At 42.2% G+C, this 19,041-nt stretch overlaps 1 protein-coding gene and 1 non-coding gene across 2 annotated transcripts in view; one reads left to right on the forward strand and one right to left on the reverse strand.

Annotated features, from left to right (window-relative positions):
* LOC145414385 (long-chain specific acyl-CoA dehydrogenase, mitochondrial-like) overlaps positions 1-16,667 on the reverse strand; it is a 54,017-nt gene extending 37,350 nt beyond the window's left edge. The window contains exons 1-2 of the mRNA XM_080283923.1: positions 16,517-16,667; positions 4,933-5,115 (exon numbers count right to left, since the gene is read on the reverse strand). Of these exons, the coding sequence (XP_080140049.1) occupies positions 4,933-5,115; positions 16,517-16,623 (290 nt within the window). The 5' untranslated portion in view covers positions 16,624-16,667. The remainder of the gene's footprint in view (positions 1-4,932; positions 5,116-16,516) is intronic.
* LOC145414466 (5S ribosomal RNA) lies at positions 8,988-9,107 on the forward strand. Its single transcript, XR_013899885.1, has one exon. It is a non-coding gene; the product is annotated as a 5S ribosomal RNA (ribosomal RNA).
* Positions 16,668-19,041: the final 2,374 nt, after the last annotated feature.

A 19,041-nucleotide genomic window follows, 5' to 3' on the forward strand; every position in this document is an offset into this window, starting at 1 on the left:
GTGTGCCTCTCATGTCTTGATGATCCTTGACTCTGAGGACTCTGGTTTCTTGGTGTAGGTGGTCTGTGGGTGCAATAGCTGTCCAGCCCATGATTATTTTTAGGGCTTGTTCTGTATGGTCTGTAGTGTTGTAGTGTGTTTTAGTGAGGTTAGAGGCCCAAGCAGGGCCTGTGTATCACTGAACATATATATTGTTTGTATAATGTGGTGGCGTTTTTTTTTTCCTTGGTGAGGAGGAGGGCGTAGCACGGCCGAACAGGGTAGTACTCCCGAGGGGAATGGGAATGCTGGTGATAGGGAGAGCTGGAGCTCCTGTTTCACTAGCTATCTAACCATCCCCCTTTGCTGACCTTTTCAGTGTGACAGTAACATGGAGAGTAGACCACCATATTCTCCCAAACATTTCCTCTAACTATCTATGCACTACACCACAGGCACTTTACATTTCACACAACGTATCCCACTACGTTACAGGGGTTGGCGCCAGCAAGGGAATGCGGCGAGAAAACTTTGCCCCCGCTACCTAGTGGCGGACTTCTGGGGGGAGGCGTGGCAGGGGTTCCGCCGGCATAGATCGTGGGTCCAGGGCGAGATGGGGCTCGGGCCTGTGCTAGAGGGTACAGGGCATTGCACTTCCCAGGCTGCCACTTCCGCCCAAAAGAGAGGGGCCTGAACCTGGGAGTAGCGCCCCAGGAGGCTGCCCTATCAGTGGGTGTATAATGGCGGGATAGTTGCAGTGCCAAGGCGCGCTTGGAGGGTGTCCCTGCAGCTGTCCTGGCAGGGTGCACCAAGGCCACTACCACAGCCACTGGTAAGCTGATGGGCTAGGGGTCCCAGATCCATTGCCTGGACCTGGGACTGTGCAGTGAGTGGGACCTGTGCTATGTCTGTCCCTCCTTTATTAATATTGAAGATGACAAAACAAAATAAGTTTCAAAGCAAGCCTGAGGACAGTAAATCACCCATGGGGATGAGGGTGGGTTCATGGAATGTGGGAAGTTTGAGGGGAAGAGCAGGGGAAGTCGTTGAGGCATTCAGTAGGAGGTGGGTGGATGTGGCGTGTTTGCAGGAAGTCCGGTACAGGGGTGGATCAGCCAGAAAGACTGTTGGGAAGGACTGTTGCTATAAGTTGTTTTGGCAGGGGGGGACAGACGGATATGGAGGTGTTGGTGTGACGGTTGCGGAGAAATGGGTGAAATATGTTATGAATGTTTTAAGAGTAAGCGATAGGATATTGATAGTGAAAATTCTGTTGGGTAGAAAGATAGTTGCGATTATATCGGCATATGCTCCACAGGCAGGATTGGATGAAGCAGAGAAAGATAGATTTTGGGATGATTTAATACATGTAGTGGGTGGTATGTGGGATGATGAGATAGTGATTTTGGGAGGGGACTTATATGGTCATGTAGGTGAAGCAGCACAAGATTATGAAGGACTGCATGGGGGATGTGCATATGGTCTAAGGAATGCAGAAGGGGAAAAGATACTCGAGTTTGGGGAGGCAACGGACATGATTGTGTGCGACACATATTTTAGGAAAAGAGACAGTAGGTCAATTACATATGAGTCTGAGGGAAACAGCAGTCAGATAGATTATTTTCTGGTTAGGAGGGCCGATAGGAGGTTAGTGAGGGATGTTAAAGTTATAGGAAGTGAGGAGTGTGTGCAGCAGCACAAACTATTGATTTGTGATGTGCTTAAAGAACAAGTGATGAAAAAGAGGACTTATGTACCTAGGAGGAAAAATATGGAAGCTGAAAAACCAAGTAGTAAGGGATGCCTTCTACAGCGAGTTGAGGAGAGTGGTGGCTGAACAGGGAGCTGTAGACAGAGGCGTTAATGAACAGTACAGAGCCCTCAAGAACAATTTCTTGAGAGTTACTGATTTAACATTCGGTTGGACAAAAGGACCACCAAGACATAAAGTAACTTGGTGGTGGGATGAGGGTGTAGAAGCGGCAGTTAAGGAGAAAAGAAAGCTTTTCCGGGAATGGAAGAAGGGTGGTTGCAAAGAGGAATATTTGGCTGCCAAGCGGAGGGCTAGAAGAGAGGTATACAGGGCAAAGTCTGAGTCACAGAGACTATTACTTGATAACCTAAATCATGGGGAAAGGAAAAATATGATATTTAGGGTGGCAGGTCAAGTGAAGAGGGATAATCGGGATATTATAGGTGAGCAGTGTGTGAAGAATGATGAAGGAAGGGTAGTGGTGAACAGTGAGGATATTAAAGATGCATGGAGACAGCATTATAACTGGTTGTTGAATGAGGAGTTTGACTGGGACAGGGAAGGTTTGGAGCCAGTAGATCCAGTGTCTGGCCCTTGGCCTTTGATTGATACTGCTACTGTGAGTGAGGCAATAGGCAGGATGAGGGTGGGGAAGTCAGCAGGTGTGTCTGGGTTGACTGCCAAAATGTTGAAGGCCTCAGGTGATATAGGGGTGAGTTTAGTCACTGACCTGATAAATAGGATTATTTATGAGTGTGTTGTCCCAGATGTTTGGTTGAAGAGTGTAATTGTAAATGTGTATAAAGGGAAGGGTGATGCCCTGGAAAGAGGAAATTATAGGGGTATAAAGCTTTTAGATCAGATAATGAAGGTAATGGAGAGTTTTAGAAGGTATGATTAGAGAAAGAGTGAATATTGATGAGATGCAGTTTGGGTTTATGCCAGGTAGGGGGACCACTGATGCTATATTCATTGTTCGTCAGCTTCAGGAAAAATATATTGGTAGGAGAAGGGATCTTTATTTTGTTTTTGTTGATTTGGAAAAGGCCTGTGACAGAGTCCCTAGAGAGGTGGTGAAGTGGGCAATGAGAAAGCTTGGCTTGGAGAAGTGGCTGGTTAGGGTGGTTATGGCTATGTATGTGGATGCTCACACCCAGGTAGGAGTGAATGGAGATTTGAGTGATGAGTTTTCCGTGAATGTTGGTGTGCATCAGGGGTCAGTCTTGAGTCCCATGTTGTTTATCATGGTACCTGAAGCCATTTCACGTGACTTTAGAAATGGGCTCCTGTGGGAGTTGTATGCTGATGATTTGGTGTTGATTGCAGAGAACGAAAGGGAGGCGGAGGAAAGGTTTAGGAAGTGGAGAGATGGTATGGGCAAAAGGGTTTAAGGGTAAATGCAGATAAAACAAAAGTGATGATATCTAGGGTTGGTGACGGTACTGTCAAAGACGAGGGAGAGTGGCCATGTGCAGTTTGCCACAAGGGCGTGGGAAGTAATTCCATCTTGTGCGGTGTTTGTGATAAATGGGTGCATAAGAGATGTAGTGGTATCAGAGGTGGACTGCGAGATAATGCTGATTTTATGTGTACGGTGTGTCGGGGTGAGCAGGTGGAGATTGTCAGACGTGAAAGGATTGAACTTGCTGGTGAATCTCTTGAGTGTGTGGAAGAGTTATTTGGGAGACATGTTATGTGCTGGAGGTGGGGCTGGAGCTAGCTCTGTGGCTAGGGTGAGAAGTGGTTAGAAGTTCAGGGAGCTCTTGCCTCTCCTGACATTGAGAGGACTCTCCCTACGTGCTAAGGGGTCTTTGTATGCAGCGTGTGTTAGGAGTGTAATGCTGTATGGTAGTGAGACCTGGGCAGTGAAGGAGGAAGATATTCGCAGGCTCAGACGTACAGAAATGACAATGATTGGGTGGATGTGCAGTGCGTCCCTGCGTCCAGGGCCTGTAGGGGCTGGGTTTATGATGGAAGAGTTGAGAGGTAGGATGGGACTGGAGTGTATTAGTCTTGTGATGAGGAGAGGTAGATTGAGATGGTTTGGACATGTGGAGAGGATGGGGGATGATAATTGGGTGAAGAAGGTGAGAAGTGTTAATATTGGGGGTGGGGTTATGAGGGGAAGACTGAGAAAGACATGGGACGAGGTCATTAAGTGTGACCTCAGAGTTAAGGGACTGAACAGGGAGGCTGCAATGGATCGTGCAGCGTGGAGAGCCGCCATTAGGTGACCAAGGCCGACACATGCAAGCATGTTGGAGGCTTTAAAAATGAAAACAATGAAAACGAAACTACCACTGGTTTGCTTTTACCATTCAATGTGCAAGCACAGTTATAATACAGGAATGAGTATCACTAAGTGAAGGGTATGTTCCAGCAAGAAAGATCCTTTTCCTCATTTACTGTATTAAAAAATCATATTCATTTAATACACGTAAGTATCAGTATGTATGAGTAATACAGGAATGGTTACTATCACTGGTATGTTTTTTACCTGACAGAAGTGGGTTAATCTCGCAAGCTGAATATCAGGTTCTGTTATGTGATGGGGTTACATCAGGTAAAAACCCATCGCATAGCAAGTTATCATACAGAGAGGTTGATATAACATGGGTCCAATGGGGATAGTGAAGGAGGCCTTTGACCATGTAACCTGAGAGAGAGAGAGAGAAAGGGGGGGGGGGCCTTGCCCTTAGCATCCTCAGTAGCAACACACTTTCCACTGGGGGTAGCATCCTTGCCAGACATAATTTCCAAGTTAAGTTTCAGAACTTCACACACAAATGTTACCACTTCACTTAACGTCAAACACTGCAGTATTTGTTACACACTTGCACTGTTATTTGGAGGCAACAATGGTGTCTCAATGGCCTTTCTCACACAAAATGGAACAAAAGACAATCACAGCCAATGCAAATGCATGGCAGCCATCTTGGCCGAACAGCTGACTGGGTGAGATTGTTGGCAAATTTGTGATCATTTCGCCATCATCATTCCAAAAATGACTTTTTGTCCATTATTATTGCGATTTCACATACAGTGAACAGGTGTACAGCAAGACCTGACTGTATTATGAATATGATAAAGAGTAGTAGCACTGTCTTATTCTGCCACTGATCTCTGTGTAATAAGCTGCAAAACAGATGAATATTTATGTCAAGCTGGCATGAAAGAACCGCAGTATAGCATGGACTTACTGAGCATGGTAGGGCAACACCTCCTCGTTGAAGAACTTTCTGACAGATGTTCTGAAAATATCGTGATCCTCATTGAAGATGGTCCTGGTGCCAATGTCCATCATGGAGGGAGCCTGGCATGTGCTGGGCCGGTATGGTGCTGTCTCGACCTCATGCTGCTCAGACGACGGCTCACCATCCCGCCTAAAATACAAAACATCATTATATTCAACTGTTTTCACCCTATAGAACTGGACCACTCCCACGCCTTGAATACCGTCACGTAGGGTGTCTGGCAGATGTTAAGTCAGAAAGAGACCACCATCACCTCCTGGATCTCAGAAGATGGCTGACTATCACACCTGAACAATAAAACATTTAGTTCACACAGTCCTTGTTAAAGAAGTCTTTTTAACAACCTATTTTGGTATGTCCTTAATATTACAGAAAAATTACCAAATCAAGTTCCATTCTACCCATAAAACTGATATGTCAACTTCCCCAACCTATAGATGCAACTGTTAGTATAAATCTGTACAATTCTGGAACCATCACACACATATGGCAAGCACTTACTGTCTTCCTGCCTGTATTACAGTCTATTTGTTTTCATTTGATGGAACTAAGCCATTTCCACAATGTGAATACTAAGCTGTTCTTACATTAAATTCATTGTGCCTTAGTCATGAAACAGGAATGAGTCTCCATGGTTACCAGTCAAACTGATCCTCCAGTATGACTACACTTGCCTATCAACCGCGTTAGAATGGGTTAAGAATCTCTGTTAGGTGAAACCAAACATACAGTACTATAGTACAGTACAGTCAAGCCTTGGTATGCAATGGGGCAATATAAAGTAAAACTTATCGCATAATGATTTTTTTGTATACTTAGGTTGATGGAACATAGGTGTAATGGGAAAAGGGACGGGGTCAAGGATCATGTAACATTAGCAAATTTCGCCACTGTTGTCACAAAATGGGGTATAACTTATTGTTCATTTTTCTATCAATTTATCACATACCAAACTCACGTATATATACCAAAACCTGACTGTATGGTACAACAATGATAATCTCATATTACACCAGGCATTGAGGTGCAGGGGCGTGCTACTGTAGTACAGTACATTTAAGGGTATATGACCAGCCCACTCCCCTTGCTGGCATCACATGACTGAAAAACTGCCATTCATGCCTCAGGAACCAAACCTACTCAACGACATCACTCTAAGCATAGCAAATGTTTCCCAACCAGCTTCCCCTATAGGATATATGCCACCAACAGCTAGTGTTGCCACAATGAAAATAAAAGGTAGCTACCCAATGCTGGTACTGTGTTTTGAATCCCCCAATTTGAATGATGGACATACATGGTTCAAATCCCAAAGGGTGACTGTGATTTATTGATCATGTAATGCCACCAAAGGAAGCAGGCTGGTCACCAACCCTAAAATGTACTGGATTATGGTAGCCTCTCCTTGGACTGGGGAATACCAAGGACCTGACTTACTGTTTAGTATGATGACATCTAATTTTATTCTGTCTACCACCTCATTATCTTATTCAGATTCAGGGAACCCTTTAATGACAGGAGGAGTTAATGGAGTGTTTCTAACCCATTCGCTTTGGTAAATTTTCCCAAAGTTAATGTGAATCATCTCGGAGCTGCGAGAAATATCAGCAACTAATCCCTTCAGTTCAATGAGGTTTATCCTATTTCATCTTCCTATTTGTTAGTGGTAGGTGGTGGCAACCATCATCCACTCACTTGATGCAATGCTGCCTACTTCTTCCTTAGCCTTTATCATTCTTTTTCTGTGCCTGCCCTCCTCTCTTCCTATTTCTCCCATCTATCCTGTCACTTCTTATTGCTTTTCTTTCCTTTACAGGTGGCTTTACATTGAGTGACAAGCCAAATGGTTTCCTGTAAGCCAAAAACCATTTACAATGCTGGGTGGTAACCACATAACCAAACCATATGTGCTCCCTACGTGTCAACAAGTGGGTTGGTGGAGGGTTAGTGCCCCTCCCCGTAAAACAAATAACTCAAAGTCAAATGGCTACCCCTTACGGGATTATGGCGTCTGGCAATAGATAGATAGACAGAACATTTCCTTGTGTCCTATTTACACTGCCTGCTTAATAGTAACAAATTTCATATTTCAGTGAATCCATTTATAATTGAGTAACCAAGTCTGTTCATGCAATACACATATGCTGTGTGTGATACATGCTCAAATTTTTCTTAACACCTTCAATTTTAAGACAATATCTCAATGCTCATATTCATTTGAGTGCCACGGAAGCAGAACCCAAAGATGGAAGTATAATATGAGATAATAAAAGAACTAATAAGTCAGAACTGACGTATGGAATGGTTACCACGAAATTCAATGATGATCACTGGTAACAGGTGCAGGTCAGACTGGGCACACTACATGTGCATCATTTTCACCAAGAGGAAAGGCTGCTTGGAAACAATGGCAACTGGATGCCAAGCAGCATCTGTTCTAAAATATTACATATCTCTTTGAAATACTGTAAGACGCTATTAAAGAAGAAGTCCATAATGTTCAGTGTTCATTACATCAAGGGTTCGTTGAAATAACATGGAAGTGGATACTGAGGTGCAATGTGCAGAATAAATCACTACACTTGAGGTTCTATAAAATCCTATACCGTAAACCACTCACAATATGACCCACAGAATTTATCTGTATCATCTGAGGGCAGTCTCCAGCTTGAAAATAACTGGAAATGGAAAAACTGTGAAATCCAGACAGACAATTCCACATCATTGGTGCTCCCAAGGACTAGCCAAGGCTAGAGTTTTATAGCTATATATACAACATTTTGAGTACTTTGGAGTCACTGTTACCAACCCCCACCATAGGATCTTTGGCTGAACATGCCAATGTCTGTAATATAAAATTTGTATTTAAAAAAAAAAAAAAAAAAAAAAAAAAAAAAAAAGTGTCAGTAACAAAGCATCAAACCCAGATTCAAGCACGTGCCAATGTCAGTCATCACATCTGTGACCTGAATGCTATGAGCAAATGAGGGTGTCTGTTTACCGATGCCCCCTTTACCCTCACTTATTTTACCATACAGTTACGTGGCTCACAGCAATGCCAATGGCAAAAGAAAGAAAGAAAGAAAATGTCAAAGCAGCATGCTCATGCAAGGATGATTTTATTTTCAAAGAAAAGATGGGGAGAAGGGCACAATGAAGAAAGTTTAGACAGTAAGGGGGCACTGTCACCCTCACTGCCCACAAAACTAAATTTCCAGGAATTGGAAGAATTCAGTTTGCAGCAAAAACAGTCAAGCTGGACCATGACTCTAGTTACCAGAAGGCCACAATACTAAGGGCAATGCATTTGGACTCAGATACCCTGCAAAAATCCCTATAGAATACATACATTGGAAAAAAAAAAAAAAAAAAAAAAAAAAAAAAAAAAAAAAAAACCAAGAAAAACCATATCCAAGTACAAGACAGAAAATAGAGCAAAATAATATGAGACAAGAGTATATATATACTGATCAAACAAAGCAACAAAGAACACTTTTACAGCTCCTGACACCCTTTCAGACTGGCTAATGTAACACTCTACAACAGATATGGGGGGGGGGAGGAGGAACATGATGCCTGATCTACTGATGAGTTGGAAATACGAATGTGAATAACCTGAGGGATTCTAAAGAAAAACTGCTTCCAATAATCACTTGCAATTTACTACTTTCTCATAAAGAAAACTCTTTCTTTGTATTTTTCAAAATATATTTTTCAGACAGTGAAACCACATCTCCTTAGCCATTTTTTTTTTTTTTTTTTTTTTTTTAATGAAGCAGAAAAACTCAGACAGAAATCCTTGTTTGACAAACCGGAGCAGAAAGTATTTTATCCTATATGCATTTTTTTTTTTTTGTCTGAGGCATTTTCTGCATTTATTTTAGTGAAAAAAACAGTATAAAATGAAACAAAAATACATGTACAGTATTGCCATACAAGGACGTTACTCTCTAATATTCAAAGATGACATATACCCTATATGGCAAATCAGTACTGTATAAGCCAACGGCCATACCACGTTGAGTACACCGCTTCCCGTCCGATCAGCGAAGTTAAGCAACGTTGGGTCTGGTTAGTACTTGGATGGGTGACCGCCTGGGAATACCCAGATGCTGTTGGCATCCCTAAGTGTCAAGTGGGGTTGGTGGAGGATTAGTGCCCCTCCCTGTAAAACAATTAACTCTAAGCCCTTGGCCACCCCGTGTGGGATACGTGGCATCTGGCAATGAATGAATGAATGAGTACTGTATAATGACAAACTTGTGGTTATAGAGCCTTTGATTTTTAATAATCACAAACAAGTAGGACTTTTATTCATAATCAGGGACTGGGTATGATTAATTTAGTGGGCTATGTATAATGTATATATCAACTTTCACAGATGGGGGAAAAAAAAAAAAAAAAAAAAAGGTTCCCTGAAACATGCTCCCCTTAACATCAACAACATTCACATCAAAATACAAGAGGATAATGGGGTGTAATGTACAGAATAAATCAATATGGAAGAAATTACAAAACTACTCGGGATACAATACTGAGTTGTATTGCCAAGCACCACATTACCTCCTTGTGTAACACCAAGCCCAAACATGTTACCACCGATCTTCTGATGTTATTCTAATTTTTTTTCTTTACATCATTCCTTTCGCCCTTCACTTCTCTTGCATCATTCCTTCAGCCCTTCATTTTTCTTACATCCGTCCTCCAACCCTTATATTTTTCTTACACATTTCCATTTGTGCTTCATTTTTCTTACGTTTTTCCTTCAGCCCTTAATTTTTCTTACATCTTTCCTTCAGTCCATCATCTCATACATTTTTCCTGCAACTTTCCTTCAGCCCTTCATTTCTCTTACATCCTTCCTTCAATGCTTACATTTTTCTTACATCTTTCCAGTAGCCCTTAGTATCTCTTACCGTAAATCTTTCCTTCAGCCTCTCATTTCTCTTACATTTTTCCTTCGACCTTTTTCTCTCATATCTTTCCTTCAGGCATTAATTTCTCTTACATCCGTCTTTCTGACCCTCACTTTTAACTGTTAGCATTTTTCCATTTTCAAGCATTATTTAATTTTTAACATCTCTACATCTTTTCCTCATTTCTCTTATACAGCACAGGTTTCCCTCGTTTTACGATTGGTATACGTTCCTAGAAAGGAAATCGTAAACCAAAATAACGTAAAGCGAAAATAAGATTTAATGGGAAAAATAGGGATGCGTTACTGGACTCATGTATAAGGAACCCAAGACCCATACAAGTGATCTAATATGCAATAATAATGATGATGTTTTATGTATTGTAGTGCATCTGAATCACATATGTATGTACATTTGCAAACATAAAGACATGAAATAGCAAAAACAACATGAAATACAGCTGTACTGTACTGTAATGTACCCTCCTACTGTACTGTAGCTCCGTCCACCCTTAGTCGGTCCCCCCCGAGGCTGGAGGACGTAATGCCTTAATGTCTCCTCCGATGCTAGGAGACATCCTGGGCCAAAGTCCATCACTCGTCAACACAAGAGGTGGAGAGGGAGGAAGCAGGGGTGGAGGAGGTTTGGATGGCAGGGGTGCATGATTCAGGAGAATGAGAGGTGGTGGAGGTGGAGGTTTGGGCGGGTATGCCATGCAACTCTCAGCTGATCTGCCTGTGAGCACGGGATTTCCACATGTCCAATCGTAAATGCGAGGGAGCTCAATTGTAAAATGAACACTTGGTACTAAAGAATAAGGATCGTAAATGCGAAATATTGTAAAACGATACAACGTAAAACGAAGGAGACCTGTATTTGATAGCACCCTACCATTTTCATACTTATATCATTTTCATAATACTTGTAGTCCTTCCAACTGTTTGTAATTTCTTTTACATTTCTTAGCATTCTTCCACTCATTTTTTTTTTTCTTTTTTTACAATACTGTAATTTTTCTATCTGTCAACAGTTCATATTAAATTTGTTAGTATTTCTGAATCTGATACTACACATTCCCCTACAGTATTTTGGAAAGTTTATGTGAGTGAGGTGAAAGGGGAGAGGGGAAGAGGGAACAGAGGATGAGATATATGCATGACTGTGGGGTTAGCTAGAGAAGGCAAGCCTGACATAACCCGTGTTCTACTGAGTGTTATCCAAATTCTGCTGCAAATACTGAGCTTTTTTTTTTCTTTTTTTTTTAAATGCAAGGAAGAAGGAACCAAAGGCTAGAAACCTGCAAGATTGTTCTCTCCAAGGAAAAAAAAACAAACAAAAAAAAAAAAAACATGATAACATGGAGCCAACTTCAAGATCTGTTCATTTCAAGATGCAAGGACACACTACATTTGAAAGACTGGAGGTCATAGGCAGTAGGAAATACAGACAGAGGAAGGCAGTTCCAGAGCTGACCTGTTGCATATGAGAAGGACTGGAAGTAACGGATGATTCTTGGATTAGACAACTGGACAGAAAAGGGATGAAAGTTTGCTGCTAGATGGGTGTTACGCACCTGCTGTAGTGCTGGAGGGATGCAAACAAACAGGTCAGAGGAACAGTGACCATTCAAGCAGAGATAGAAGAGATAAAGATGCAACAGTGTGGCAAAGAGACACTGGCCGAAGGAAGCCAGTAAGAGGAGGAGAGTTAATGAGAAAAAAGCTTTTAACTCTATCTTGTTGAGAAGTCCTGTATGTGGGGAACCTCCCCACACATGAGAGATGTACTCTACATGGGTGAATAAAACCTGTGTATAAAGTCAACAACTGAGCAGGTGAAAAAATGGCACGGAGTTGGCTCAGCTCACTTAATCTCTTGGAAGCAAGTTTTACAAGAGGTCATATGATCTTTCCATGATAAATCCCAAGAGAATGAAACCCTGAGTGTGTTCAAAGATGATGCAGGATGAGCTGGATATTGTTAAAAATTCAAAGATACTCCTGTGGAAGATTCTGATGAGTTGAAATATTTAAGAACTGAGTTTCTGATGCATCAAAAACAAGATTACTTTTCCCCTAATCTGAGATATGAGCCCACTCAGACATTAGGTGTGCCATAGTCTCATCCCCCTTGTTTGTTGAAGTAACTGCTGAGATGGATGCCGTGGGAAGCAAATAGAAAGGTGAAGGGTGAAGTCATCCACTTATGAGTGGACAGTTAGATGTACAGCTAAGAAGGCCACTGATGAATAGAAGGAAGAGTTGGTGATAGGACAGAGCCCTCAAGAACACCACTATCGATACCTCTACGAAAAGAATGGTGGCTGTTTACAGCAGCAGCTACAGAATGACCAGAAAGGAAGCTAGACATGAAGACACAGATAAAGGAATAGATGCAATATGAGGGCAGTTTGGAAATAAAAAAAACTGTGTCTGACTTGACTGAAAGCCTTTGAGATGTCAAGTGTAATAACAAAGCTTTTGCCGACCTTGTGAAAGAAGGATGACCAGAATGAGCGGGAAGAATTTGAGTTGGAGAGTTCAGAGCATTAAGTACGAATGAATAGGGTTGTGATCAAAGGAACCCAACAGTTAGAAAAGATTAACAGTGTAAGCAGAAGGATTATTTGTAAGGAAAAAGTCAAATGTGTTGGAACTCTCTCCAAGGCAGCCAGGGAAACAGGTTGTGCTGTACAGGCTTGCATTAGGTCATTAAGGACAGAAAAGATGTAGGTTTGTTCACCAGATGGATCAGTGAAACGAGAGGAGAGCCAAAGGCGGTGGTAAATATTGAAATCACCTAGAATGGGGATTTCAGAGAATGGAGAAACTGATGGGATGTTTTCCATCTTAGAGGTAAGATAGTCAAAGAATTTTTCATGGTCAGTTGAATTAGGGGATAAGCACACAGCACAGACATATTTAGTCAGAGAATGACTGGATAGATGAAGCCAGCAAGTAGAGAATTCAGAAGATTCAAGTTCAGGAACATGAGAGCACGATAACCCGCTGCATACATGTACACAACAGCCACCTTTGGCTTTGAAGTGAGTACTGTATAGAGAAATTAAGAGGACACAAAAAAAGGGTTTGCTATCACTTGCCTCAGACAGCTAAATCTCAGTGAAAAAGAAAAATGATGTTTAGGGGAGAAGAGGTGACATTCAACAGAGAGAAAGTTTGAGGAAAGGCCACAAATGTTGCAGAAATGAATATGGAAGTGAGTCAGATAGTGGTTCCATGCGTCTCACATGGTCGTCACCGGGAGAGGGGTGGATCTAAGCAACAAGTACAGTATGGTATGTAACTGGACATTTCCTGGGAGAGTGGGATTTTTTAGTTACACAAAAGTAAACCTTTCTGGCCACTTGGCATAACCCCATGTAACTCATGTTACAACCTCGTTGGTATTCAAAAATCACTATCCAAAATAACTTTACTTAAATTAACCCCTTTGGATAATGAGTTGCCTGTGGTTAAGTTATGGTTGTGGGAGCAGGTTTTCTTTATTCAAGGTTTTTGTCTATTCAACTGTGCTGCCAGATAATGAACAGTGTGGAAAGCCGCCATCATTGGCTTTGCAGTTCCAAAAATTTACAGTAGTTACCAGTTTGTGCAAGAGTGGGGCCTTCACGTGGCATTGATAGACCCAAGCGTCTCTACTGTCCAGTTGTACAAACTTCTCTCTTATCATTCCCTATCCTTTGAATGGAGGATATCAGACTGCAAGAGAAGGGGACCTTCTGCCTGCAGACCCCCAGGTTTACATTTCTAATGAACCTGGGACTCCAACTAAAGTACAATACTACTACTAGTACTACTGTACTATTACTACTACCACTATTACTATTACTGCTACTTCTACTAGGTACGGTACTACTACTACCAGTACTACTAGTTACTTCATCTACTACTACTACTACTACTTTTTTTTTTTTTTTTTTTTTTTTTTATGTGTCCGACTCGGGGCATAGGCTTCACAGCCTGCTTTCAAGGCCCAGTAGTCCTCCTACATACCATACACCTCTCTACATGTCACCACTTCGGCGCTAACACCCACCGTCCATATTGAATACATGCTAGGGCTGTCTCATACAGGACTGGTGTACTGGTATTAGCGGGGGTACTTTTATGACATGTCGGCGGGTCATCTGGTAGATCAGGAAAGTCTGCTTTTATGAAATTCAAATCCTTAAACTGTTCCCTGCTCCAGCCGGGATTCGAACCTGCCACCTTTCCAACTTGGGTACTGAATTATAGCAAGGGTAACACTAGGATTCAGTGATAGTCATGAAGGACTATGGATTGGATGCAGAACTGTCATACAGTATGGTACTGTATTATTTTATTCAGCCACTGAACTACAAGAAACTGGGTAAAAATGGAAAAAAAAAAAAAAAAAAAAAAAAAAAAAATCTCCAAATCAATGAACTACCTTATATATGGTATTACAGTATTGTACTGTCAAAGCTGTGGGAAAATGGCTTTATGCAGTGCCAGTTTACCACAAAGCTGTGGAATGTACCGTAACACCATCTTGTGCAGTATATGTGGTAAGTGGCTGCATAAGAGATATGGTGTTATTAGAGGTATCGGTAGGTTGTGAAATACTGTAATGCTGATTTAGTGTTTCAGTGTCAAGGAGAGCTACATGTAGAAACTGTGAGGCGTGAAAAGACTGATCTAGATGAAGTCTCTTGAGTGTGTGGAGTTCTGCTAATGGGGGTACCGGTACATGTTATGTCCTGGAACTGGGGCTGTGGCAAGGGTAATGAATGAGTGGTTTGGAGGAAGTTCAGGGAGCTGCTGCCCTTCCTGACACTAAGAGGACTCTCCCTCTGTGCTAAGGGGCCTTTGTATGCAGCATGCGTTTGGAGTGTAATGCTGCACGGTAGTGAGACCTGGGCAATAAAGGAAGAGGATATATATTTTTTAAATTTTTGAATTATTATTATTTTTTTTAATGCCATGTTCCCTTTTGTTGATATGGGTTATGACATTCCCCCTGGGTAGAGGGCTTTGGTTTTGGTGTGTGTAGCACTTTATGACCGGATGCCCTTCCTGATGTCTACCAATGACCCTTGGGTGGACTCCGACCCTTCGGTCATAGCGCTGTAAACCACTGAGCCACGGCTGCTACAACCTGCCAGGTGACAGGAGAGAACTACCCCTCCTGGCATGGCAGCTTACCCAGGCGCAGCACGAACTCACAACTCTTCAGTCCAGAGTCAGGCAAAGGGGAGGTGGGGGGGAGAAGATTTCAAATAAAAATTCAGAGGAAGACGGGACTTGCATTTATTTGTGTTGTGATGATGAGTAGGTTGAGGTGGTTTGGGCATGCTGTGAGGATGGAAGATGACAACCGAGAGCAAAAAGTGAGGGAGAGAGGAGTAAATGTCAAGGGTAGAATTTCGAGAGGCACACCAAAGAAGACCTGGGACGAAAGGTCATACTGTGACCTCAGGGATAAGGGACAGAGACCAAGTAGTGTGGAGAGCCACCCTTAGGTGACCAAGGTCACCACACACCTGCATGATAGAGCCTTTATATACGGCACTAAACAAAATATACTGTTGCTGTCGTGGCCCATGACTCACCAGGTGAATCCCGTGGACTGCAGGTTAAAGTTACCCTTCTATGGCAATTCACTAACCTTCATTCAGGGGACTGGGCGAAGAGTTAAGAGACATTTGTACAACCAGACAGCAGCGTCATCTGGTCATAACAAAGCCACCAAGGGAAGGTATCCTCTCCAGGATCAATTGCCTACATATACCATATACAGCATGTTTTAATACAGCATGTGGAGAAGATGGAGTGTGAGACTAACAAGGAGTGTATATGAGTGAGGTGGAGGGGGGAAGAGAGAGTAAGGGGGAGGCCATGGATGAGATGGAGGAATGGAGTGAAGAGGTTTATGAGAGAGGGGTGTGAGCTGGGTGCAGGGCAGTGAAATGGCAGAGGACCAGGTGACATGGAAGCAATTTGGATGTGGCCACCCATTACGGGATTATGGTGTCTGGCAGAATACATAAATAGATAGAAATCTGGTGGTTCTAAATAACAAAATAGTGAATTCCACTTTAACCTGTCATTGAATGTTGTTAGCTGCAATAAAGAAGTGAAGAGTGGAGTTGCAGCTTCAACGAGTAAATGAAATAAAGTATCTTAATATTGGAGTAATCATACCGGTACGTTAGGTAACAGATAAGTTCGTCCCAACCTGGGCTGCGTATACGCTAACAGTTGCATAAAGGCAGATTTCATTTTTAGTTAAGCTGTAGAAGCAAAACTGCACCTAATGTGCATCCTGTAACATGTGGTGGAATAACTCCCCAATCGTCCCATTAGAAAGTTAAAACCACCCTTACGAAAAATGTGGTACGCCGAAAAACTTTACCTTGATAACACGTCTAGTCTCTACGTTCTCTCCACAAAACTCAGAGTTTATTAGATACGACAGACCACAAATTATATAGCCAATAACCCTCTTAATTTATGGAATTAGGTAACTCCGATGGGCAGTGTTATATGACGGCCAAGATTCATTTGCGTAACGACGAGGGGCAAACTTCAAAAGGCCTTTCTCCTTCCATCACTTGCATAAAAACTTACTTGCTGGTCGTTTCAATGCTCCTGGTGGTCGCAGCTACAGCCCTAGGAGCGAGGGTCCTGGAAAGGAGCTTGTGGGACAACCCAAGGGACCTAAACAGCTGAGCCATGGCGATCACGATTTCACTGGCACCTCACCCCACCAACACACACCCTCGACTCGTCAGCCGCAGTGCTGTTGTCGCCAAGCAGGGTTGCCAATGGTCTGTAGGGTCTGCAGCTGATCCCAGTCCACCCAATTCTCCCCGTAAAATAGCCCCAAATAGCCCTATCCCCGCGCAGTGAAGAAAAACATCGTTGTTACTTTTTTTGGTAAATTTTTAGAAGTAACCAACGTTTTCTTTTAATATTTTTTTTATGGTTTCCAATGCAACATACTGTGCTGTAATTAGTTTTGACCCTCATTTTTGGGGGAAAATCCCCCTTTTGGAATTTTGAGTAAGATTTCCAAAACTGGGTTTTTCCCCCGAAATCAAGATCAAGATTATTTAAAAATACACTATTTTACATTAAACTAACCCAAACTAACCTAACCTAACCTAACCTAACCTAACCTAGGCCTGATCTAGAGCCTGACATAGACCGAATGCACACGCCTGCACCAGCCAATATGGCGCCACATTCATCCGTTACTGAGCGACAGCCTAACCTAAGTCACTATATCACTATCCCTACAAAATTTGTTCCCCCAACTGAAACTAGGCTTAAAGGGTAAGTCTTAGTTAGAATAGTTCAGGGACATAATATAATGAAAATTGGTAACGTTGGTTACTTCTAAAGTTATACCCCTTTTTTTTTTTTTTTTTTTAACTAAACCAAGCTTTTGCTTCTATCTACCGTGTGTGTGTGTGTGTGTGTGTGTGTGTGTGTGTCTTAAACCTAGCCAAACTGTGCGGGAAAACTGCACCCTTGGCAACTCTGGCATTACGTCTAATGCTAAATTTAAACTGTGAAACGACGGCAAAATAAAAAATCCAGAAAATCGTTCGTGAGGGTAAAGATAATTTAGCATGTCGTTAAAACTTCCCAATAATCTCTATAATACCCATATAATATTATATCCTGCAGCTAGACGTTAAAAACTGCTGCCAAATGTGAAAATTTAAAAATTTCGACAAAATTATACAAAGAAAAAATATTTCTACAGTATAGCTAAAACCTCGTTAAAAAATGACACTACTGTATAGTAGATTTCTTGCAGACAGACATTAAAAACTGTCGCTAAATGGAAACGAAAATCTCCACGCCTAGCAGGCAAAACTAAATGAACACCCTGTCTGTCTTGCTCGTCCCGTTTCCTGAGGCCTGACTTGAGTTCTCTCTACCAAGATCAAGAGATCTCTCTCTCTTGATCTAGCTCTCTACGAGTCGCCATAATCCCGTATGGAGTGGCCGCAGTGGCGGTTTTAGCTCATATGGCGTCCTGGGCGAATAAGACATTTGGCAAGGCACAAATAAATTATCATACCATTTAAAACCATAAAACATTGTTCAGATCCTATATCACACATAAACACAAACAGAATAACACACAGACCTAATTATTACACTATGGTGTATCTCCACCACCACTCACCATCACCAGCACTACTCACCATTACCAGCACTACTAATGTATCTCCACCACTACTACTACTGCAGCTCCATCACTAATGTATCTCCACCATCACCACCACTACTACTTTAACTCCGCCACCACTCACCATCACCACCGCTACTACGGTAACTCCACAACCACTCACCACTGCTATTGTAACTCCACTATTACTGTACCTCCACCACTACTATTGTATCTCCACCACTTCCCACCATCACCACCACTACTACTGGATCCACCACTACTCACCATCACCACCACTACTACTATCTCCACCCCTATCAACCTCACCACCACTACTACTATATCTCCACCACTACTCATCATCACCATCACTACTACTGTATTATTTCTTTTGGGAATCGATGGAACTTTACTGTTGTTTCCGTCTGGCGTGCAACCAAACACAGCAACACTTGCATAGCGCCATACTTAACCCAGAACACCTGTGTAATCAAAAGAACTTTTATGATGCAACGCAATACAATCTACATATATTCATTGACGTCTGATGACAGCAAATACCACAGATGGACACAAGTAACACTGTTTTTCCACACTTGTAAGTAATTCGGTAGTCCCACCGTGACACCATCACACTCGAGTGCTGTTTCCATCTTACTCGTCGCGTGAGGTTACTGTTTCAATAAGAAATAAATAATTTTCGTGCTCCTACTGTGTAATAGTCTGCATACTTTGGACATTGACAGTATATTGTTGCGTATTCCTGAAATGTATGTTACCCCCTAATTTATTTTAAAATAAATAATTACTGATTGGAATTCATTTTCACATCGATAGGCTTGAGACCTTCCCAGCTCACGACAAGGTTAATTGACCCACACGGTGACGTGATAGGCTATCACTGACATGACGTGCATAGGAGCGATGGAAAACCGATCGCGCAAACATCACTATTCCGAATTTTTCG

The sequence above is a fragment of the Coenobita brevimanus genome, chromosome 99 (assembly GCF_032717465.1).
Source record: "Coenobita brevimanus isolate Jiangsu-jjx chromosome 99, ASM3271746v2, whole genome shotgun sequence".
NCBI classification, from domain to species: domain Eukaryota; kingdom Metazoa; phylum Arthropoda; class Malacostraca; order Decapoda; family Coenobitidae; genus Coenobita; species Coenobita brevimanus.